Raw genomic sequence first — 24,376 nt, 5'->3', positions numbered from 1 at the left:
GAATCCTGAACTTACCATGTGTTGCCACAGAGGTCACTGTTTCCAATCAGCAAATGCTCCATATTTCTGTTTAATTGGGTACTAAAGTTGTGCGTATTTCAAGCTTGCCAAAGTTCACACATACACAAGGTTTTTTATTTAATCAAAAATATAATGAACAGTGCAGTATGTGGTTGTGGTGAACAGAATGATTGACTTTGAGCTGAAAACTTTAACCATCTGCAGAGCCAGAACCCTCTCCCACATGCAGCCATCTCTCCACACCATGTACTGTTTCTTAGACACGAGCAACTTGACTTGGCACAACTTGGCAAATTATGTATCCCAGTACAGTGGTGTAGCATTTCCAAATTATACAATTTACCCCAAGGGTGATGCCTTAATTATAGCGAACATTTGCTTAGATATTTGCTTGGAGTTTTAGTTTAACTCTTTGTAAATGCATGCAGCATCACTGAATCTAAAATTGAGAAATATTGCCCTTTACTCTTCGTATTTCCTGCAGGATTTTCAAAAGCTTATATAAAGCTGGAACAGCTTTGCAAAAGTAGTACAAAAGCAAAGTAATCAACAGTTAATCTATGCTGGATGTGAAGCAGTTCTATTGTTTCATACTGGAGGGGATGTGGTGACTCGGTGGCCTTATAAAGCGAAGCTACAAATTAGCGGGCAAGCCACTGGAGCCTATTGTCTTTGATTGAAACAGAAACGTATCACAGGCATGCTGAAACACACACACACACAAGGCCATGGGGCTACACCACGAGCGTGACGCTGTGCTTGTAAAAGTGACCAAAATTCAGGATGACAAGTTTACAGAGAACAATGTGTGTGGCAGAGCACACACATACCCGCTTTCTTTGCCTCTGAGCAGAAAGGGTTTGGCGTTACTCTCATTTCTAAGGACTGATTTCGCTTCTGCTATCTTTCCCAAATCTCAGCTACACACTTTTTATTGTCAGTTGACTTTGGGTAAGATTTCAGTTTATGTTTAGCTTCCTTGCAGAGGTGCAAACACTTGAAGAAAAAAAAATCTGTGATATTAAAAGCAGCAAGGAAGCTTCTGACACCGGAGGAAGACACATTGCTGTTTGGATCCTGATGATAGCAAGAGAAAGCCCAACACATAATCACTCAAAGCACGACTATACAAAACTCTAACACACTCACAATGCAAAATGCAGCGATACATAGTACGAGCAAACACGACCTGACAGATTATCAATGCCTGTATAAGGATATGTGAACGTGTAAAAGCAAAACAAAGCAAAGAAAGACAGGGGAAGAAAGAGGAGAAGACCGCTTGGATTTTTTTCATGGTTTCATATTTCCATGTTTTAAACACAGAAATGCACATTCCCGGTCCACTTGTTTAGCTCATTAAGCAAAACAAAACAGCTAATAGCATGTCTTTCTTTCGCTCTCTCTCTCTCTCATTCTTTCTTTTTACGCTTTTTCCTGGCTTACACATGCACACACTGACAACTCACAGTGACGTCTACACGCATTTTAAACCGTGAGAAGAATGTTCAACACAACAAGATAAACCCTTCTGTTTGTAACATGATTTGAGCAACATACACAAACTGTCATGGCTTTTTAGGATCTTTAATTATCTTTCTAAACCTAAAAATAAGCACCTCTTACATGCTCCCACTGAGCAGGCTTTTCATTCATTTTCCTGTCCTGTGAATTATGCCTTTATTTAGACACAGCTATAGATTTTGGTACAGATTAGCTATAATCACTGCTTCATATGCATCACTACTGACACGAGCTGAGATTCAGTCGTGATATTTGTTAAAAGGTAAACGTAATGTTCCATAATGGCATTTGAAAAGCCATATTTGAACCTGACTGGAGGTTATCTATGTGTGCTATCTGCTCATACTGTCAGTGTGTCCACAGTGTTTTCTGTGAGCGTTTGTATGTGATGTATAAATATATTTGTACAGGTTTTAAGTGGCTTTGCGGTGTTCTGCATTTAGTCGAGGTCTGGTTAAATCTCCACTCGCCCCATTCATGTGGTTGTCTCTCTCGCTCTCTCTCTCTCTCTTTCTATCTCTGTTTCTGCTGAGTGTTCATTTCCTGTATCTTCCTTTTCCTCTTCCTCTGTCTCACAGTCAAACTGTTCCTAACTCTGCATGCACTGTAAATCTAAATCTTTGTGTCATTCATTAACTTGTCTTTCTCCGTCTTCCCCCTCTTTTCAGGACAGCTGCACTAAAACTCTCACTAATGAGTCTTCGTAAGCTTTCAAATTTAATTATTTTTCCCTAATGTAATTACTATTAATGTATGAGGGGAAAATTGTACAGAAACATTTTAGTGACCCCTTGTGCCATATGTGAGTATATCTATTATGTTATTTGTATAGTTTTTGCATGTTTTAATGTCACCTAGAACCAGCACATTACTGTCCTAGTAAACTGCAGAGTAAAGCTTCAGTCACACAGGCCTAGAGAATGGTTAGCAACTCCCTGGCAACCACCTGTCCCTAGGAAAAATGTGTATTCCCCCGAACAGTTGGCTTGTGGTTGCTGGAGGCTGCTGTGGCCAGTGAAACCTCGAAAAGTTGATGCAACCCAGAAACAGAGAGCATTTGCCTTCAAAGTAAGAGTTGTGCCTTACTACTGCAACTAACACAAAAGTTACAACTTTTACTTTGAAGGCAAACGGTTTTTGTGTTTCCAGGTGCAGTTCCTGTCCACACTTTTCATAGTTTTCACTACTGCTCGGGCAGGAGTGTTTGCAGACAAGTTGATGCGTTCCATGCAAACTGCAGGTAATCATGGCAGTCTGCTAGTAACCAAAGCAATCACAAGGAGGCTTTTTTTAGTGGACGACCCTCGTTGCAAAAGACTGCCAGCTACATCCAGCAAGCGCTCGCCAACCCGTTGGGGAATACACATGATCTGTGACAGAGGCTTATGTTTCACTATTGCTCTAGTATGAGCAAAATCAAGCCAACAGGAAAATGTATTTTTCAAAGCAAGGTCTCTTTGAAAGCAGAATATTTGTGTTGAACGTAATTCATCAGACTCAGTATATTCTCTATTATTGCACTCTGAAATGCAGAAACCTTCATCTGTAGTAGAAAGGCAGCAGCACCCTGCTCTAGTTCTGTACAATAAAGTCATTTAACACATCTCTAACCAAATCAACAAGGTGGCAAACAATTCCATTCAGAGGCTGCACTGAGGGTGCCAATCCTCTTGGCAGTGAGCTTTCTTGTGTGCTGTGTTCATTCTAATGTTCAGCCTCAGTATGGTTAGGATTTACTGATGTCAAAATGTTGCATGTAGCAGCTTATGTTTGTTATTTCTGCTGTTGACTCATCTGCAGTCATACATGGATGATGTAAAACCTTCCAGAGTTGTTGAGCTCTCGATGGCCAGCATGTTACGACACAGTAACATAATGACAACCAGACAAACCTTGAGTTAATCACACAATGCAGGTCACTGTATGACACTGCAGTTAAGTAATTCTTTCCAAAATATTTCTCTGGCTTTAGTTATTGTGAGGATGTATCGTAGATAAACTCTGCGAGATAAGGTGTTCAGAGGAATGCACGGCAGTACTGATCTTTATTAATTTTTTATTTTGTTGAAAAAAATCTGCTTAAATTGGGGATTTTTTTAAGTACTCTAAAGACTGTTTACATTAGGAGAAAAGAAAATATTACAGTTTTTTCTTCTTTTGGCATTCAAATGTGAAAGCTCTCCATACAAAGATCCCAGTCACTGAATGAATGTGTTTGTGTGACAGCAAGATAGATGATCAGATTTGTGTACTCGCATCTCCAACGTGCGTGGGTCATTGTGTATATCTGTAGTGTTTGTGGGTCGTGTGTGTGTGTGTGTGTGTGTGTGTGTGTGTGTGTGTGTGTGTGTGTGTGTGTGTGTGTGTGTGTGTGTGTGTGTGTGTCTGTGTGTGTGTAGCTCTGATTACACCAGAGCAATACTAACAGTTTTGGCTCATTTGTAACAATCAGACCTCACTTAAACAGAATAAATCACAAGTCTTACTAAAAGACACACACATTCAAACGTTCATTTGTGGGCCTACATACAGAAAGCATAACTCTCAAGACACATCCATGTGTCTGCAGGTGTGCAATTGTGTGTGTGTGTGTGTGTGTGTGTGTGTGTGTGTGTGTGTGTGTGTGTGGTGTGTGTGTGTGTGTGTGTGTGTGTGTGTGTGTGTGTGAGGGAGACATTTGCCAGTTCCATCTGCATATGTAGCCATAAAAATGATCAACAAAGAAAGCAAGAGCTATGCAGACCTCCCACAAAGTGAAAATATTTCTCACACACACACACACACACACACACTGAGACATTCTCATTGTCTCCAATTCACAAAATCCTGACGTTAATCACTTTACACCCTGTGTTTGCAGTATGTCAGGGTGTCTGAAGTGGTTTAACAACTCAAGATATCAGTTTTTTCAAATGCATTACCATTCAAGAAAACTGAGCCGGATGAATTTCCATATATGGAATTTCCATTTCAGAGCTATTATAGAGTTACACAAACAGTGAAATGGGGAGGCTATCCAGAAAACCGATCACAAATAATTATATCATATTTATTCATTATTATAATGAAAAACTCTTAGGCTCTATAATATGAACTAAAAATGTAAAGCCTTATAACCCCAAAGGTTGTTTTGTTGATAACTGCATGTTTTCAGACAGCTCTGTTGCCAGCCAAGAGACACTAAATTTTTTTATATTCATAACAAACATTGTCAAAAGCTTTGCTTTTTGCCCTTTTTGCATGGCGATTATAGTACATTTATTATTAGGGAAAGTTTGTGGTTAAGGAAACCATTATTCGCAGATCTGTGACAGGCCATAAACTCAAGTGAGCTGCATTAAAGTCAAACAGGCAAAAGAGCCATCCATCAGATGATTGCTTTACACCTTACTTCATAAAAGTCACATTACATTCTATATTGTTATAGATTGCTGGAAATGATCATAAATTAAAAATCTTATTTGCATACATCTTCTTTAAACCTACAACACAGAATTCACACCACAAAGCAGCCCCGAAGCGCATGTTGCTCAGTACCTTTTTGCAGACTCATGCATAATCACACTGAGATATTTCATGACTTTTTTGGACCCCACACTGAGCTGGAGCTTCATTTTACACTGACTACACCCCCAACCCCCCCACACACCTGTCATATTACAGTAAATAACCTGGAAACAGTTTTTTCCCAGAATTTAGGAGGAGATTAAAGACAGACACCCTCAGATGACATCACCATAACTCTACAACAGCAGTTAGTCTACAGGTCAGGTTTCAGCTGCTGCAATACTTTACGAGATTTATTCTGAAATCAGATAGTTACAATGAGATGTTCTTATGATGTGATTAATAGCATAACATAAAATCAAACCACAACATCTTTAAAACCCAAGCTAACGTCAAGATACCTGTTAAAAACACACACACACACACACACAAAAAAAATCTTAATGGTGCTCTAAACTAGAGGACGATTATTTATTACTGCTGCATTTTTTATTTCCTATGTAGTAATCATCACTGCATTTCAGTTTGACCTTTGGAACATGAACCTTTCTTTGTACCCATTTATAATTCTGTGTTGCCCTGGAAGCCGCGTAAAAATGTTTGGAAAAAAGCAGCCTGGCGTTTCACTAAGAAAACGCAGAAGTGGGAAGTGCTGAGGAAAGCATCTGCCCTTTTTATCAGCTCATACACATGAATGTAATTATGGGAGGGAATTACATTTGTTTAGTGGTTTGTCTTTTGTCAGTAATGAAGTGCTGGGTGTATACAACTCCATTTTGCTTTTACTACAAAAAACAACACTATCAACACTTGAAAACACACACAGACACACCACACACCACACAGAGAGAGAGAAGGCCAGAAGTTAGTTGCCAGGTTTTTAAAACATCCTTTAGGAAAAATAAAGCATCTCAGATCAGAGCCAGATCATTAGTCCTCGCAGTAAGAAGGAGGAAAAAAGCAACAACAATCAACAAAAGCTTCTATTTTCTTAAAGCTCCTCTTCAGAGAGTATCTGCTGTCCTATTTTCTCCTCCAGCCACCCTAATCTCTGTCTCATTCCATTTTTTTTTTTCCTCTCCCTCACCTGTTACCCGGTCTTTCCCCCCCCCCCCCCCCCCATCTTCTCTCCTTGTTCCTCCTCCTCCTCCTCCTCCTCCTGTCATCTTCCTCCAGCTTTCTAGTGAGTCTGTTTTCGATTAGTGCTCTCATGTAAACCTAAATTATGATAAAACAAACACCCTGTGAGTGCATTTGGGCCTGTGTCAAGTTTGCCTCTTCTTAAATGCATGTACAGATTGGCAGATCAACACACACACACACACGAATAATTAGGGACACCTATACTAAGTCGGCACATAAATACAGGACATATATGAACATCCAAGCATATATGCAGACACACAAATTACTAACGTGTGTTGACATATTTAGCTCAATTACCATGCATATGAATTCACACATAGACTGTGAACAAAATGCTACGCCCTACCTACTGACAAACAAGTACGCTTAACTGAACTACCAATATGTGCCTGCATACCTACCCTCTGTAAGAGTAACAAGGTCAAAGGGAAAATCTGAGATCTTTATCTAAGTTTACTAGCCGCTCCACTGCTACATCCCCCATCAAATCATCTTTATTTGCGTGGTGAAATTACTACCACATGCGGTCCCTGTGCTATTTCAGTACACACATATAAAAATTCTTTGCCATGTAAAAACTTAAAGAAAGAAAAAAAGTCAACAACCTCGCAGCCTCCCACAAACTTTTCATAGGTTCTGGCCCTGCAGCAAGCTAGCTAACTGGCAAGCTGCTGAAGTAGGCTGCTAAAAGGGAAAGGTGTTGCTGTCGTGAACTTTAAGAACTCCTGGATGGTGTATTCTGCCCCGCTAAGACACACTCTGGCTTGTTTTATTCACACGTCCGCAAAAGGAAAACACACATAGGCTTAGACACACACAAACTTTATGACTATTGGCCTCACCAGTGCTTTCACAGCAAGAGAACCAGACTTAAACTGTTTAAGAATTGGTGTGAGAGACTTTATATGTATATAAATACTTGCACAATAGGGTGAAATACTATGGACAAAAAAACTGAATTACGAGAGAGTAAAAAAAAAAAAAAGTCGTTTTTGTTCAGTTTAGGAAAGGTTCAGAAATAGAACCAATATAATTTTGCTCATATGTTCATTCTGTGTTCAAAAGACTGAACGGTGACCAGGCAAATCTCAGGATAAGGCAGCATGAGTGGAAAGGCAAAACAAAGATTAAACGCATACAAGAAGCACCGATTACAGGCCCATTTATGTCCATGAGTATGTGCAGCAGAAATCTCACTCGTGAACCAAACACAAAAATATAATTTCCTGCAGAGATGATGTTGTTTGAAGCAGTTTACTACTGAGTGTAACAAATTAGAAAGTATTGTTAACAAAGAAAGGATGAAAGAGTTATCGGAAATTCTCCTCATGTAACCAAATCTCCCAAATTATCCAACTATCATCCTCTCTCTCTCGCTCTCTCTCTCTCTCTCTCTCTCTCTGTCACGCTTCCTCTGTCTCTCTGTTTCTCTCTCTCTCTTTTGGTTTTCAATATCTTAGCAGTGTGTATTTATCTAAATATGTCTTGGGACAAAAATCGCACTCCCGTCTGGGCTGTGGGAAGCACATGTATGCAGGCACACACGCGCGAGCGCACAGACGCACACACACACACAAGCCACTAAGGGCAGACCTATTTTGGACGAGCTCTGGTCAGGTTCCCTTAGTAGAAGTCTTCCCTCTCCCTGAATACCAGTGAATATTCACATGGGTCCAATGGTGCAGCTCTTTCCTGGGACCTACAGGCCTCCATGTGCAGCATCATACAAGAACATCCACTGCCACTTTAACTTAGTGGCAATTACTTGAATTTATATACATGTTAAAAATGCACACAGTTTGCTGGTGAATATTGACCCTGATGTGAAGCTGCATGTCAGGTCCTTTAAGCTTTGTGATGCAGCTACATACCATGATTTGAACATCTGGGCCATGTTTAATTATTAAGAAGTTCTGTCATGGATGTGTAGTTCAGTATAAAGTCTCCCAGCACCAATGCCACACACCAGGACACACACTTCTACATCCAGTGCCTATGGTGTTAAACCAGTAAGGAGAGGCGGCGTGAGAGAGATGTATTTGTGTGTGCTTCTATGTGTTTGTATATTTGAGACTTATTTGATTCTCACCAGCACACAGTGGCGTGAAAACCAAACAAAGGCCCTGGAGCCTAGTGACAAGAAAACAATGTTATATTCCCAGAGAGCAACAGAAACTTCAAAGCTGTTTGTTCAGTTTGCATGGGGCAGTATTTCTAACCCTAACAGTAAGACAGTGTACATGGGAAAATAAAGACGAAAAAACTCAATAAGTAATATAATAACCAAAAAGAGGAGACACATGTAAGTTCAGACTGTTTATATTCACCTCTCACCTCTCCAGATCATTCCAACCAATCGCCAGTGAGGCTGTCTGTCATATCCAATCAGCGGGCACACAGAGTTCACCCACTTCCTGTAACACTAACCATAACATTCCAGCAGGTAAACTATGGCAGTCGCCTCCAAATGGACAATTAGCCAAGATTAAAGGCAACCTCCTCGTCTTTCTCCATTAACTTAATTTGGAGGAAAAGACATCTCAAATGACCCCCCGCTCTTTCCAGCCTTCCCTCCTGTTCTCATTCTCCTCTCTCTCTGCAGCTTCTTTTCCCTTGACTTAACTAACACATTGTATTTACAGTAACTGGGGAGAGTTAATACCACACTTTCACATTTGGGAGATTCACTGAAGCATTTGGAGGTAAACTGCTTTACACAAGAGTAACCTAATGGTGCTGAAGAAAATATCTCATTACCATACAGTCGTCAGCGCACGGATTTAAAGTGGGAACCTTCTATGCCATGATTTGTTGACCATTAGACTCATGCTGGTGATTTTTCTCTCTTATAATCCTGCTTCATTGAATTAGCTTCTCTGCAGCTGCTGCTTTTTCCCCTCGCGCCTTTTTTTTCTTTTTTTAAAGATGTTTCTGTAATGCAACCTGGTAAACACTCAGTGAACATGTAGGGATGAAGCATCATTCTCAAGGACAAATGGATTGTATAAAATCCTTCACCAGCCTCCCTGTGGACATAAACTAAATTTCTCCCTTTCTATTAAGCCTCCAAAAGAATCCTTTTAGTCTGATGTTTGGCTGCTGATATCCTGCTGTAGTGCGGTTTATGGAGCACAGCAGTGGTGTTAGAGAGCAGAATGAAGCTGCTTAACACTAAGGCTGGGACTGTATTTATATGTATAGGTTGTTACTGTGCTTTTTGTTTCCTGAGGTCTGCTGGGAATCTGCATGCATAGTTGTTATATTGTAGTGAACAAACAAATACTCACCGACATGTAAACTATAATACTGGAATGAAAGAGAATCATTACAAGCCTCATAATTGCACATGTTAACCGACTATAATCCAACAGCTAGATTCTTGGCCAGCTGAATCTTTTGTTTGTTTCTTTTTTTTTTGCAGAAACATATTTTATGTCATTCTGTCTTTGCAGATTTGCAATGAACATAAATTTTACAGCACATTTTTTCTGGTTGCTTATGTAATAGAGTAATTTAATTTATGTGCATTACATTGCTATACTGTGTCCAAAAATATTGTTTAGGAATAGCACAAGTAGAAAAGATTTATGCTCTGCTGACTCACTCCGTAATATCCCTTATACAGCAAGAGCTATGCTAAAGTTTGCAAAGCTTTTACAGTATTTCACAGTCCATAAATGTTCAAACATGGTTCACCTTCTACACTATGTAATACTCAGCATCTGGGGCCCTAGAGGTTTATTCATGAAGAAAAAGGGAAATGTCTCTTTAGTATAACAATACTCTCATTTTTCATCTTCTGCCTCATGCAAACCAATCAAATGTAACTCGAGCTGCTTAAATGGGAATGCTGTTGCCTCATGAGTAAGAGGGGCTGCGAGCCAGAGCTAATTCAAGCCTTTTCATGCGCTAAACAAGCACGCACACACGCACACACGTCTCACACACACACAAACTCCCAGAGGAGAAAGTGAAGATAACAGGATGAGGCTCAGTCTGGGTCAGCATTATTACACAGGAGACCAGCGGCCATCAAGTCACTTAGCAAAGTAAACCTCCCTGACAGAGTGTAACGCGCAGCGAGGCACAAAAGTCCTCTAACCAGTGAATTTTTCCATTCAAGATATCATCAATATATTTCAAACCAAAAATTCATTACACTCTTAGCAAATGTATTTACTCAAAGCTCAAGCTTACTGTGTGCAACCGTGTGTGTCTGTGTGCATGTGCTGTGAGACCACAGTCTCTGCAAACTGTGGGGGGAAACAACCACAGACTGCACACACTGAAACCCACAGACTCCAGTCCACGATCCATCTCACCCTTCCCATTTATGTTTTCTCTCCCTCCTACCGAGCACCTAGAGAGACCACAGATTCCAATTCCTCCATCCATCTGCGAGAAACCTTTATCTTCCACCAGCATCCTTTCATCCATCCATCTCTCTCCCTTCACATGACCTCCGCGATACGTATTGTTCATCTGTCTTTGTCAGGCACTCGGCAACAGCACTTACGGCTAAATTAGAAAAGTTTCCATTAAGAGACAACCTCTTTGATTGATTCATGCTCTTGCAGGATTAAAGACTAGACTAAAAACTATTATCCAGTCTGATACCTCTTATCCTTAGCCCTGCACACTCCTGAAGAGCAAAACTTCTAACCCATGGCTATTTTCCCTTAATGCTAGTCCAGCTCCTTCCAGCTCCTCCCTTTTCCAAACCTCAGACCACAGGGCTTTAATAGGAGGGTTAAGAGGTAATTCCTATCACACTGCCATCATTTAATATCTAACCAAGGCTGACAGAGAGGAAGGTTACGAACCCAAACCAGAAAGCCACCAGCAAACCTCCTTGTCTCCTCCTCCTTACTCTCCTGCTGTTATTCTCTCTGCAAGTCTCCCTCCCCCTGACTTTCTATCTTTCCATAATTCTACCTACATTTCTTCCTCTTTTGCCCTTCCCTCTTACATACACTCTCTCTTCTACATACCTTGCTGCTTACATTACCACCGCTTCCTTCGAAAACACAGCATGGATGGGAGAAAAAAGCACAGAGAAAAGGAGAAAGATGGAAAAAAAAAAAAAGTGCCGGAGGAGACTCCAGACACTGTAATTTAGATTGTGCTGATGGCAAAGTAGGGATATAAAGAACATGAGATTTATAATGTTAAGTTTGGAACACTTTCACCCTTTCCACTCTCCTGAGTTGTCTGAGAGCTCTATAGGGATCCATATTCAACCGGTGATAAATAATAGCTTTCGAGAGCAATTAGGGGTTTTATAGAATTGTAAGCCAGGAGGTGGAGGAAATAAGACTGTCATTCACAAAGAACAAGAAAAAGGGGTTGAAAAAAAACCCCACCATGTGTAAATGTGTGTGATGGAATGTTTGTATTTGTCTGCATTTGCATCTGTCACCGTGTGTGTGTCCTGGCATTTATGAAGAGCTTTGACTGTGTGCGATCCTGGAAGCCACAGCTGACGCAAACAACAATTTAGCAGTCTACTCTGCTTTAGCAATACATCACAGATCTCCACAAAAATATGACATACATAATATGTCTGTGCATAGTTTTAAAAAGAATTTCTGCCAAAAAAATATAATATAATATATCACAGTATATCATTGCTTCTTTTTAACCAAAAATATGCAGATACACAGTTTTCACTGGACTGTAGTATAAAAAATTAATACCTGTGTTAATATTGGAGGATGTATACTGTGAAGAGAAGTGATGACGTACTGTGCATTTAATGTTTATTTCAGTCTTCCAGAAGGTAAACAGCAAGTAAATGTCCTTTAAAAGCCCATCTTTCAGCAATGCATTTTTGAGTATCACATAGTTGCTGCCTGTAGGTTGATAGGTTGCTGCAAAAGCTTGTAACATTGCTTTGATTCACGGCGGTTATGGAAGAAAGGGTTTCAGTAGTGGACCAACAAATCAAAATGTCATAAAATGTCCACAGAAACTTTCCTGCAACACAATCCACTTCTCCAGTGCCAGCCCAAAATACTTTCAGCAAAACTTTGGAAGTATGAGGATGTGAATATATGCACTGGAAAAGTACATTTAATTTATTTTGCGGAAAAAAAAAATTGTAATTTTTGACATTTCTTTGGACATGTCGTTGTTGTGACACTGGAATGGCTCTGGCTCGCTGCGCAAATCCATTTTAAGTGTTGCAAACCTAAGCTGACTATAGCTGTCATTCTCTGCGAAGAAGCAAGCTCAAAACCTTTCAATCTACATTTCAATGCTTGCCAATGACCCTTTGATATTCCAAAGCTTTTGGAGTAGTGGAGTATTCCTTTAATTTCTGATTTTTTGATCAGCTTGCACTTCAATAAGGTAAAAAAAACATGAAAAGAATATTTTCAACAAAGAACAGTTACAGTAGCTTCCAGTGGGTTCTGCTTCATGGAAATATTATAAAAGAGAATGAGAGAAGTGAGAAGTTTAATGTCCTAGTGCTGGTATTCGTTATCCTAACACCTTTCACCATAGGCACGGACATACACACGCATGCTGAACACACACACACACATATATACTGACATGCAGTTACTGACTTGCTGATATGCAGCATCAGTACGATGTATGTAACATAAACATAAATATACAATATTTTATGCTGTTGAAGCTAACAGAGGCACACAACAATCCTTGCAGACACAATCAAAAGCAGGCATGCACCTACACGCACAAGCTTACTCTAGCTTCACTTGAATGAAGCCCAGTGTAAACAGCTATAAAGTTTAGAAGGTGTTTCAACCTTCAACCAAAGCTGACTAAGAGAGACTCTCTGGGGATAAGACAAATAGAGAACCTGACAACCTGAGTGGAAAGAAAGAGCACGGATGGGGAGAGAGGGTGGATGCACCAGTGGGAGTGAAAGTGAGAGAGAGAGTATGTCTGGGAATGTGAGATGAAAAAGAGAGAAAAGGAGAACAAGTGGGAGGCTTTGCTGCATCAGTATGACCTGCACTTACACCCCGAATACTCTGGGAAAACTCAATATTCCTGAATAAAAATTCCACACAAGTCCAAGCAAACATTCACTCCAGGCACACTTTCACCTCTTAAAATCGAGCATACTCACACACACACGCGCACACATCTGACACTCACAGCCCTTTTCAACTCTCGACAGGAGCACAGAGCGGCACTGTGTCACCTGGCATGAGACCTGAACCCTCAACCAGGATAAAACTTCTGACACCACGGTCATGTTTTCAAATGGATCATGTAACACATCAAAAGCGGTAGAAAAGGGGAAAGAGAATGATGGAGGACAGTCGGAGAGAGATCATGGATAGAGAGAAGATGAAAAAAATCAAAGGGTACTCACAGTCGTCCTAGTTTGGGGTTGGACTGGAAAAGAAGCTCTGGAAGGAACTGGAGTTTGTTTCTGTTCAGACGACTACAGGGGGAAACAGAAGGAGCAAAATGAAGGAAAACATGTCACTGTGAAGGGAAAAAGAGCAAAAACATTGTCTAATAAATCACTCACATTCATGCTTTTGTGTTGACTGAACAATCACCACACAGCTGACTGAATAACCATAAAGGTCAGGAGGTTTGAACTCAAGGAAAAGTCTCTGGCTTCTTGTGATTATGGCCTAGAGGTTATCACACTATGGTTTGTGTACACAGGTCAGTCTCTTAAAGTCTATTATCTATATATCATCGTTGCATATGCTTTAACCTGGTTGTGAGAGACGAAACATGTTTGGGCTACAACACCATTAGTCCTTGTCATAATGTTAAACGATAACCCTATTCTGCAAATGTAATATATTCTGGTAAATGGTTTAACATGTTTTGTCCCTTAACAATAGGAACATGAATGTATCAATAATTAGGGAATTACATTAGAGCCAAGTGCATACAGCACATCGGAATAACAAAAATCTTGCTTAATCTTACTGATCTATTTTTTCTGATAGGACAAAAATGCATAAAATGCAGACGCTTTTGCCAAAGATTTCATACTCAAACTCAAATTGAAGCTTATCCATCTTGTATCCGATGACTAATACTGCCCAGGTTCATGTGGCCTACAGTACATACATCATACACACTTACATCTGTGTTAATACATCTGTGTTAAATCTACACCTTAGGTATGTCTTAACCACAAACCCCTCTGAAACCCTACGCCATAACCTACACCGTCACCTCTTTAGAAACATAACTGTGCATCTAATCGACACAGCCTGCAATTATTATGATCGTACTGTTCAGCACTGTTGATTCCTCTTATGCATTTCTGGCTACTTTTTCCCTGGAGTTTTTTAATATACCAGTGGGAGAATAATAGTCAACGCCTCAGTATAAGGATTCACAGATGTCAACAAATTCCTGGAGGGGAGAAAACCATCAGAATGGATGGGAGGGAAAGAAAAAAAAGAAAGTCCCAGCATTTTATTTGTTTTTAATCATGGCTGGCACCTCATATAAAACACCGGGACACAACCACAAGGAAATTAACACATAATGCACAAGCATGAATGCTGGCAATGACATCAGCCACTCGTCAACTTTATGAAGATTCCCCACAGAAGACTATATCAGCTATTACAAAAACCAGCAGTGTCACCAGAATGATGCTTATGACACCTTTCAATAACAGAATTCTCACAACACAACAGTACTTTCGTGTGTTTGTTTGTTTGTTTGTTCAGTACTACAGGTACTGTAGGCAGCATATCACTGATGCTCATGTACTAACTAACCCACAGCCCCTCCCCCACTACCAGATGAACACATTAATAGTAATGCAACAAACTTGGCAAAGTACCTTAAAGACTGACACTCTTTATGTCTTTATGAAGAATTTGATAAGATTAGTAAAGCTTCTGTTTAAACAGTATTCAAGTACATAAGTGTTCATGTTTGCCATTTAACTATAAGCAACTGCAGAGATTACCTGCCTGTTAAGTTATCATTAAGGTAGCGAGCAGGGCAACAAGTGTTATCAGTCCTGTCCAACTGCAACATTAATAGACAGCGTTAATTTAACACAGTACCAATTATTTGTGTCTATAAGTGTTACACTCCTAGATTGAAGCAGAGAAAAGTCTACCAGCAACCACACAGAAACACTGGCAGCCTACCTTTACCAAATCTGTCTGATCAGCAATGGAAATATAATGCAAAGTCACCATAAGCAAAAACTACATTTCCACAAACCAGTGATCTAATCTTTATTCTAAAAAATTTATGTTTTTGGCATTTTATTCCCCTGTGGAATCAAAAATAGTATCAGATACTGAGTATTTTCTTGGGTACTGCATCAAATTTGAAATTCTAGTATTGTGACAACCCTACAAAAAAATCATAAAAGGCTTTTGAAATGCAGAAAAATACATATATTTGTTCACAATATGACAAATGTAACCAAAAACGTAAACAAATGTATTTACACAGAAATGCTTATTTCTACATACATTTTTGTCATATTCAGTCAGACTTTATATGCAGAATATTCATATCCGTTACATGTTTCATATCCATTACCTGTTTTAGTAGGTTGGATAAAAGATTAGATGAACACATGGCATTGAATTACAAGGGGATGAGAGTCAAAAAAAGATAGAGAGAGTGGAAGAATGGGGGTTGATGAACAGAGGGACAGTAGGAGATGGAGTGTGTTAGGATGAAAGACGTCTCCTTGTGTGTGCATGTGTGCAAAAGAAAGGTGCAGTTAGCTAAAGCAGAGATAAATGAAGACAGCGTGAGCTGAGGGAGTAAAAGTGTTATCGGGCTACCAAAGCATTAGGCTGAGAAACGAGGCGTGGAAGGGAAAAAGGAAAGAAAAGAGGGGTGGAGGGTCACAGGGTCACAATGTAGGATCTGTGCTGGAGAAGACACAGACACCAACCTTTTAACCCCGGTGATAATGATAATAAGACTGTGACTTTCACTCCTGTGCGCACCAATGGAAAGAATAAGATATCCACCGTTTGAAATAATATAGAAAATACCTGCTATTACTGTATGTGACCAAAGCACATGATCAGCTACGATTACCGTTACAGTTATGAGTCATTCAAAGACATTTGCTCCAAACAGATATAGTTTCAAGAGAATAATTCTTTGTGTATTTTTTAGCATTAATGATGAGGTTTTTGCCTACTTAGAATCTTTGAAATAACACCAAACCACATGTCTATGGCCATTTAATGTTTTGGCAAATTATCCCTGTTACTCAGAATCACATAAAAAAACAAAATGGTTTGGAGACTAAAACTAATCGTACTGAGCAGTTTCTGTCTCAAAAAAACAAAATAAATTATATTAAAAAAATATATATATACCTTTTAACAAACGTCCGATTCCTGTTGTTTTATTGTATAAAACACACATGGCATGCATCGAGTGTTTATGAATGTCCTGACCCAAGGGGATGACAAAATAAGCCCCATGTTTTTCACATTGTGACTCCATAAATCACATAGACTCATCGCCAGGGCCCTTCACCCCTAACCTTTCACCCTGGCAGACACAACATCAGAGACCCTGTCAAGTAAGCATTTTAAAAACCATTTTACTATCAGTAAAGTCAAAAATGCAGGACCCTTGTTATTACCATTAGTCCACTGCAGCAGTTTTTTCCCTTTAAAACTTTAGATTAACTATGGAGTGCAAAGCGCCATCCTTAAACAAGCTTGGGTGCTTAATTTGGACATGTAATTTCAATCAGTTTTGATTTCAAAATTGACTGAAATAGCACAAAAGCATATATTGAATTGACTTAGACAACTGTTTAGACTCCCATCATCCTTTCACCTCTCGTCCCTAACCTCTCACCCGTCCCGACACACTGCATTAAGGAGCCTTTTAACATTAAAGCGGCCAGTGGCCCCAAACCTTCACATCATATGTGTGACCTCCATTTACAGGGAAGACACACACATCTCTGTCACTCAGCATATCTGTATTTTAGGAGAACCCTGCTGACAGCTGCAGTGAACTAACTGCTTTGTCTCTCTTGTCTCCACTCTACAGCATGTAGCTAAAATACCATCCATGTGTCAAGTCGATTTTTCCTTCCTTCCTATTGTTGCTCTTGTGAACTGCTTCACAACCAACAAAAAAAACTGTTAAAATAAATCATTTTATGGTATTCATTCAATAACTGCAAAAACACAGTACCAGTCACGGGTGAGTGTGACCAAACTTTTGACCGGTACTGTAATTGGAAAAAAACAGATGATGAAAACACAAAAACAAAGCCTGTTCTGAGATTTAGAAGTGCTGTTCTCATCAGTTGAAGACCCTCAATATGGAAGGCACTCATTTTCAAAAGATCTAACACTCAAATTGTGTCACTCTGAGTTTGTATTGTGCAACAAAATCATCTTTTTTGGAAAGCTGTCATCCCGTCATCGCTTTAACGTGGAGTCATAAACATGCAGGTGTGTGTGGGGGGAAGTGTTGTGTTGTACGCCAACACCTCGATTTTGTTTACTTGAGTCTTGGTGTGAACTGACAGATTACAAACACACACACACACGCAGGGAGGAAGGTGGCACCTGTGGGAGATTCCAAGGCAGTGTGTGAAGTGGAAGGAGTTGGATATCAGTCAACTACAGTCTCTGTCAGTGAATATGCTACACAGAACAGCAAGAAAGCAGCAGTAAATCAAAGGTGTGTACACTTGTGTTGAAATGGAAAAAAACAGCAAAGCGGTTTTGTGTTCACAGATCACAGGACCCTGGTGGGGTTCTTTGCATGCCTTCACAATATTGCAAAACTCCACCCTGTCTTAACTCTTCAAGATGCAGAGAAACTGGTCCATGCATTTGTCTCATCCAGACTGGATTACTGTAATGCACTCTTTGTCGGTATCCCCAACAAGAGTCTTCAGAAACTCCAGTACATTCAAAACACTGCGGCCCGGATACTGAAGGGAGTTCGCAAATATGATCATATTACACCAACTCTTCAGTCCCTCCACTGGCTTCCTGTTTCTTACAGGATTGACTATAAGGTCGCTCTTCTTACTTATCAATGTGTTTATGGCAATGCCCCTTCCTATCTTAAAGAACTTCTTTCTTTAAAATGTACGGCACGCTCCTCCAGATCGGCTCACACAAACTCTCTCATCGCACCAAGGACAAATTTACGGACCATGGGTGACCGGGCTTTCTGTGTGGCTGCCCCTCGTCTATGGAACTCGCTTCCATTTGAACTGAGAGCGCCTCAAACTTTGGACAGTTTTAGAAAGGGCTTAAAGACTTTTCTTTTTATAAGAGCTTTTAATCTGTGTGCATAATTCTTAGCTATTTTATCTACACCCTAGTGTATTTTAATTTACACCATGGTCTGTTATTTAGTGTGTTTTATTCTTTTACTGTTTGTTATGATGTTTTTTGTTTTGTAGCACTTTGAGGTTTTTTAAAATGTAAAGTGTGTTATAAATTAAAGGTATTATCATTATTATCATTATTAAAATACCAATTTAGCTTGCACTACCTCTTCTCATATGCAGACTATAAGAAGTAGTGTGCAATGGCATATATACTTACAGTCTCTCGAGCAGTCTTAGGTCTTGAAAGGCTCCTCTCTCGATAACAGTGATTTGGTTGTCCTCAAGATGACTATAGTGACAGGCAAAAAAACAGAGAAAAAAGTCAGTTGTAGTTTTAGGACTATAAATGCAAAGGCAATACAAGCAGATATGTTCTGTGAGTCTTTAGTGGTCATGACAAGTCAACAGTCATACCCACCTTTGTGTCAGTAACTTTGTTTCAGTAAGCATGTCTTTAAAATGATTCTATTTAAATATCAAACTGAGAGGCATTCGAGGAATTGGGAATATCCATCTCCAGCCAGAAACAACAGATAAGTGTATTTTTCTGGCCAGTGCAAACAATTAGAGACACTTGCACATTTTAAAAAGTGGTTACATAAACAAGCAATCAGTGCACTGAACGCACGAATCTGGCCTGAAACATTTTGTGACACAAAGTATTTTACAAATGTTACAGCCTCCCACTCCAAAAGCAGCAATTAACAACCCATCTCTCTCCCATTCTTCAGCTGATATCGTCTCCATTTCTCTTCAGTCTTTTCCATGACGCTCTCAGTGTAACACATCCCCCCCCCCCCCCTTCACTGTTGTCATGTTTTGGGGGCTAAACTAAGGTTTTCCAGATGGGGTAGAGAAATGGAGAGAGAACATCTCAACTGATATGCGTGTTTATATTTCTGTCTGAGGATGTTGAGAGTGACATGTCCTGAGAGGAAGACAGGGAGGAGGAAACTGAAGAAAAGAAAGTGGCTGATGTGAGGATGAAGAAAAGAGGATGGGAAAAAAAATGAATTGAAAAGAAAAGGTGGAGAAAAGGGAAAGAAAGATACAAACAATAAGATGCAGAATGACAGGCTGGAGCAAGTGAGAGACAGCCAAAGACTAAAGAAGTCATCTCACAAAGATCCCCGTCTGGCCTGCCATGTGTACTTTGAATTGTTTTGGCATAGTTCTTCTTTAAATATTCTTTCAAAGAAAATGTTTACATATGCAGCCATTAATCCATGGTCTGTCATACACAGACACACACAGATATGCTGGACTTGGATGAAAGATAACAGACTCAGACATACACACTCGCAGGATCCACGAATATAAAATATGTAAACATATAAACAAAAAAAGTCAGTGCATCTTGAAACACTTTTGAAACCCTGGCACGCTGTGAGATGGTAATTGGCTTATTCTCACAATAGTCTTCATTTTGTATAAAAAAATAATTTCCAGGAAAAATAACTCTTGATTACAGGAAGCTTTTTTTTAAATTTTTATTTATACAAATGTTTTCCAAAAATCATCAGTAATATTTGCTGTGAACTGGAAAAAGAAAAATTATATCGGCTCCTTCTATTGAGCATTTTAAATCAGTTTCCAAACAGAAACAAGCCTAAACTATCGACAAAGGCAAACACATACTGACCGGTAAAAACACACGCTGTCAGGTATGCGTGTAATCATGTAAAGCATAAACGCAGGTAAGGAGTTATGCACTGGTAGCAAGAATTCGCAAACACACGTAAACATGTGCATATTTCTGACTCCAGCATTAATCATAATTTACAATCAAGCCTAGATTAATACAGCATGTTCATTCCAGCGTAGCGGCTTTTTTTCCTTCTGTCCTTATAGAAAAGCATTTCCTGTGTATTCCAGGGAATGCTAAATCAAGGCATAATTCTGAATCACTTTCAAAGTTTATTTGTCCAAATGAGAGATCAGCCGCACACTGATTTATTGAATGAAGTTTAGAAAGGCCTGAATGTCAAGCCAAACACATGGCGAGAGGAGTCAATGCTGGCATATCGCTCAGATGAGGTATTGTTTTTATATTGGTCTGCATCGAGCATTAGTCATCCACAGAGACATGGAGAAAGATGTGGGGGTGGGGGGTGAATTGAATTCATGTGTGTGGGGACTGGAGTGTCTAATAACTCAGTCAGCTGTTATAAAAAGAACAATGACGTCACGCTACCTTATGGCAAACTGCGAGAACTTGGCCTCTGAAGGAAATATGGAAATACTTCAGGGGATATTAACTTCACTTATTGTTTACACACAATGGGCGAAACCACATTAACTTTCCCCAGCCAAATGTTCAATATCAAGTACAAGTTTTCACCTACAACTAAATTTGTTTGGAATTACTCAATTTCGCCGCAATCTGGAAGAAATCTTGCAAAGTGAGGCTGCCAAAGATGTTAGGCTAAGCGTTGCTCACGTAGTGTGCATGCAGGAGCAAGCGTTTTTGGGAGAATTTAAAGAATATCCAGACTGCGAAATCAAATTCTATGTTTTTGCATGAACACAAAATAATATTACATGTTTAATCAGAAAACAGCAGGCAGTCTGATTGATTGATTAGGAAGACTTAAAGTAGCACAAATCAGTTTAATTATGAGATTTTCATTTTATGCACCCCGTGAACTTTGGTGATGCATAAACACGACCAGATCATTTCGCTGTTTGGATGTTTTTAACAGAAGTCAGATTACATGTAATGGCAGACAAGTCCTTCTACAAGACAAATTATCAGTAATTACAGCCCGTATGTAAGCAGGGGTATTTAGGAGTTATACTTGTTTTTTTTTCTGTAACCTACCCTGGGAAAAATGTTAGAAGCTTTAAACTACATCCAAAGTTTTCCCATAGGAGGCACATATGGCTGAGATGACAATGAGACCGGGTTCTGGTATACAACAGCGATACTTATTAAAGTAAAGATAAGAGCAGAGGCTACTGGGTATTGTGACCACGTATACTTTTGGTCCTCTGCCCAAATGCACACAACACGCAAGAATATGTACGTCTCTAAAAGTGTGCTTTCTCAGACCATCTCCTCTTCCCCGAGTCGTCTCCTCCCAATTTCTTTCAGAGATTCAGAGTGGAGAAATGTCACAGCAGTTTATCACAAACCACATGAAACGAGTTGCTGGCTTGCCACACTCAACTCACACACATATACATAGCTTTTTTTTTTTAACCCAGTGGGTCCTTCTCACCCTGTTTCATGTACACAGAATGCAAACACTTACATCTTTAGTTTTTCTGTGTTTTACTTAAACACTCAAGTGCAAATAAAGCCTGACACAATGACTGACATGCGTTCCAAAACTCACTTTGGTCCCTAAATTAGGAATATGAATAAACAGATGTCTTTACAAGCACAAACAACTCATTTCCACTCCTCAGTGGATTTGTACTGGAAGTTTATTTTTATCTGCTGGATTGGTTAAAACAGAGTGAGGAGGGAAACTGCATGCAGCCAGCGGTGATTATAGTTATTAAAGCCCTCACATACACACTGATTTCAGCCACTTAAAGCAAAGGAGTGAGAGAGCCCTTGAACTCAATTAGGACAGCCGAGAGGAGATGAGCAGTCAATCTCGACTAAGTGTAGGCATTTAGACGTGATAAGCCAGACAAGTAAAGCCATAAAATTACAAAAAAAAACGCATAAAGTTTATAATTTGGATACATTTTCCAGCAGGTACAATGGTAATGTTGGCCAGAGTGGTTTAGATGTTTCAGCTCCCTTTTCAGGCTGCAGAAACAAGGCAATTTCTGAATAGATAAAATATCAGGATAGTTGGAATCTCCAGTTATGACACATGAAATTAATTCAGGCTGGATGTGCCTGAACGAATCTGTTTGTGGTTAGAAGAAAACGTTTGATATGGATACTGTCAGTGAGCATTGCTTCCAGACCAACATTATTTTTTTAAACACTGCATTGCAGATATGATTAGATATGATAATTCCACAGATATGATTAGAATTTGTTCCGTTTGTCCATCTCTGAGGAACCATGAAAGTCAGATTTTCAAGTACTCTGGTTTTCCCAGAATTGCAAAAGTCAGCATTCCCAAACTATTGTTTAGAGAGACATGGGAGTCTAATTTAACTCTCATAATTTTTCACAGGAACAGTGACTAAATCTTTCAGTATGAACTGTGCAGAATTTGCTTTACTTAGTTTCCCCATCATCACATCCTTACCAGGTTCAACATCTTGCTGTTGTGTAAATGGGAGTCTTGCTGCTCGTTGATGGCACATCAGCTCACCATTACTCTATTATTTAACCTTGTAAATATCCAGTAATTGCGAAATTCAACTCCTTGGATAGTACACTTGCATTCTCTCCTGTTCTAAAAGCCCTCATTAGGATGGGAAACTTTATTTTATAGAGACTTGTTTCCCCTATAGCCATATACAGGCCCATTAGGTAAATATAGCATTTGCTTAATTGCTCCAGCATGGAAGTTTTTTGTTAATGGGATTCCTTGTAAAGACCCGAATACAGGTCACAATGAGGAATTAAACAGAGGAGGACAGAATAGAAGCTGGCAGTGTACCTGGTGGATTCAACCTCATAGTAGCCAACTTTGGACCTGAATGAAAAGTAAGTTGTTTGGTGAGTTGTTTAAAGGTGTTTTGAATTTTGGATGATATCAGGAGAGTCAGGTCAGCAAACTATCCACAAGAGCTGGTTCCTCACGTGCAGCACATAACTGGACACAGTCAGCTTCAGAAGGATTCTATTTGCCAGGAAAATCTCAGGTTGGTTTAGGTAAGTGGCTGCCTGGGTAGAGTGCATTGAAGGCAGGACACAATTCCCACCGGCCCGCTGTAAGCTCACCACACAATTACCTGCTCTGTTGTCACATAGGTGCAATCGGACATTATACAGACTTTGTACTGGGGAGCTAGTAGCACAGCTCCCCAGTACAAAGGCACTTTTACTGTGCAATCAAACATTTGTATTCTCACATACAGCTCAGTGAGGTAATGTCAAGGAAATGTCAGCACCGCAGCACATCTGTGAAAACAAAATGTTACAGGTTGCAAGGTTACCTGCAACCTGTAGAATGCATTCTTTATACTTCCTGATTTGTTTAAAACCACTGACTGCAATCTGAATTCTCTGAGTATTATCAACACGTATAAAAACCACCAGAACACTGAAATAAGAAAGGAAAGAAACTTACAGAATCCTGAGGTTCTTGATACCAGAAAAGTCCACTTTAGTGATTCTGGTGATGTTGTTTTTATTCAGATCCCTATAGAGAGAAACACAGAGGTTAAAAATGACTTATCCAATCAAGAAATACATCCAAATTAAATTATACCAGGGACTTAGTATAATGCAGTTATAATACAATCTCAAAAGCACAAAGTTTCATATAAAAAGAAAAGCTAAAAGAGCAAATGAGCACCCACTACGTGCATATGTGTTTGTCCATATTTGTGTGCCTGTGTGTGCTTGCTCAGACAAATTCGTAAATGTGGCAGTAGGATAGGGCGTGAGAATGCTCCACAGCATATGGGCCCACACACATACATACAAGTACACACGCACACAAACACAAACAGAAGCAAACCAAGCAACAAGAAACTTCTGTTCATGCAGGGCTCCCGCTGCGGTGACTTATTGAAAAACAAATTTTCCAATTAAAAAAAAAAAAAAAAGGGGTGGGGGGGGGGGGGGGGGGGGGGGGGGGGGGGGGGGGGGGGGGGGGGGGGGGGGGGGGGGGGGGGGGGGGGGGGGGGGGGGGGGGGGGGGGGGGGGGGGGGGGGGGGGGGGGGGGGGGGGGGGGGGGGGGGGGGGGGGGGGGGGGGGGGGGGGGGGGGGGGGGGGGG

At 40.0% G+C, this 24,376-nt stretch overlaps 1 protein-coding gene across 1 annotated transcript in view; it reads right to left on the bottom strand.

Annotated features, from left to right (window-relative positions):
* Nucleotides 1-24,376, bottom strand: part of slit3 (slit homolog 3 (Drosophila)) — a 247,366-nt gene that overhangs the window by 207,430 nt on the left and 15,560 nt on the right. The window contains exons 2-4 of the mRNA XM_030739309.1: nt 23,725-23,796; nt 18,735-18,806; nt 13,550-13,621 (exon numbers count right to left, since the gene is read on the bottom strand). Of these exons, the coding sequence (XP_030595169.1) occupies nt 13,550-13,621; nt 18,735-18,806; nt 23,725-23,796 (216 nt within the window). The remainder of the gene's footprint in view (nt 1-13,549; nt 13,622-18,734; nt 18,807-23,724; nt 23,797-24,376) is intronic.

This window comes from Archocentrus centrarchus, chromosome 10 (genome assembly GCF_007364275.1).
Source record: "Archocentrus centrarchus isolate MPI-CPG fArcCen1 chromosome 10, fArcCen1, whole genome shotgun sequence".
Taxonomy (NCBI): Eukaryota; Metazoa; Chordata; class Actinopteri; order Cichliformes; family Cichlidae; genus Archocentrus; species Archocentrus centrarchus.
This window is presented reverse-complemented; position numbering and strand designations above follow the sequence as displayed.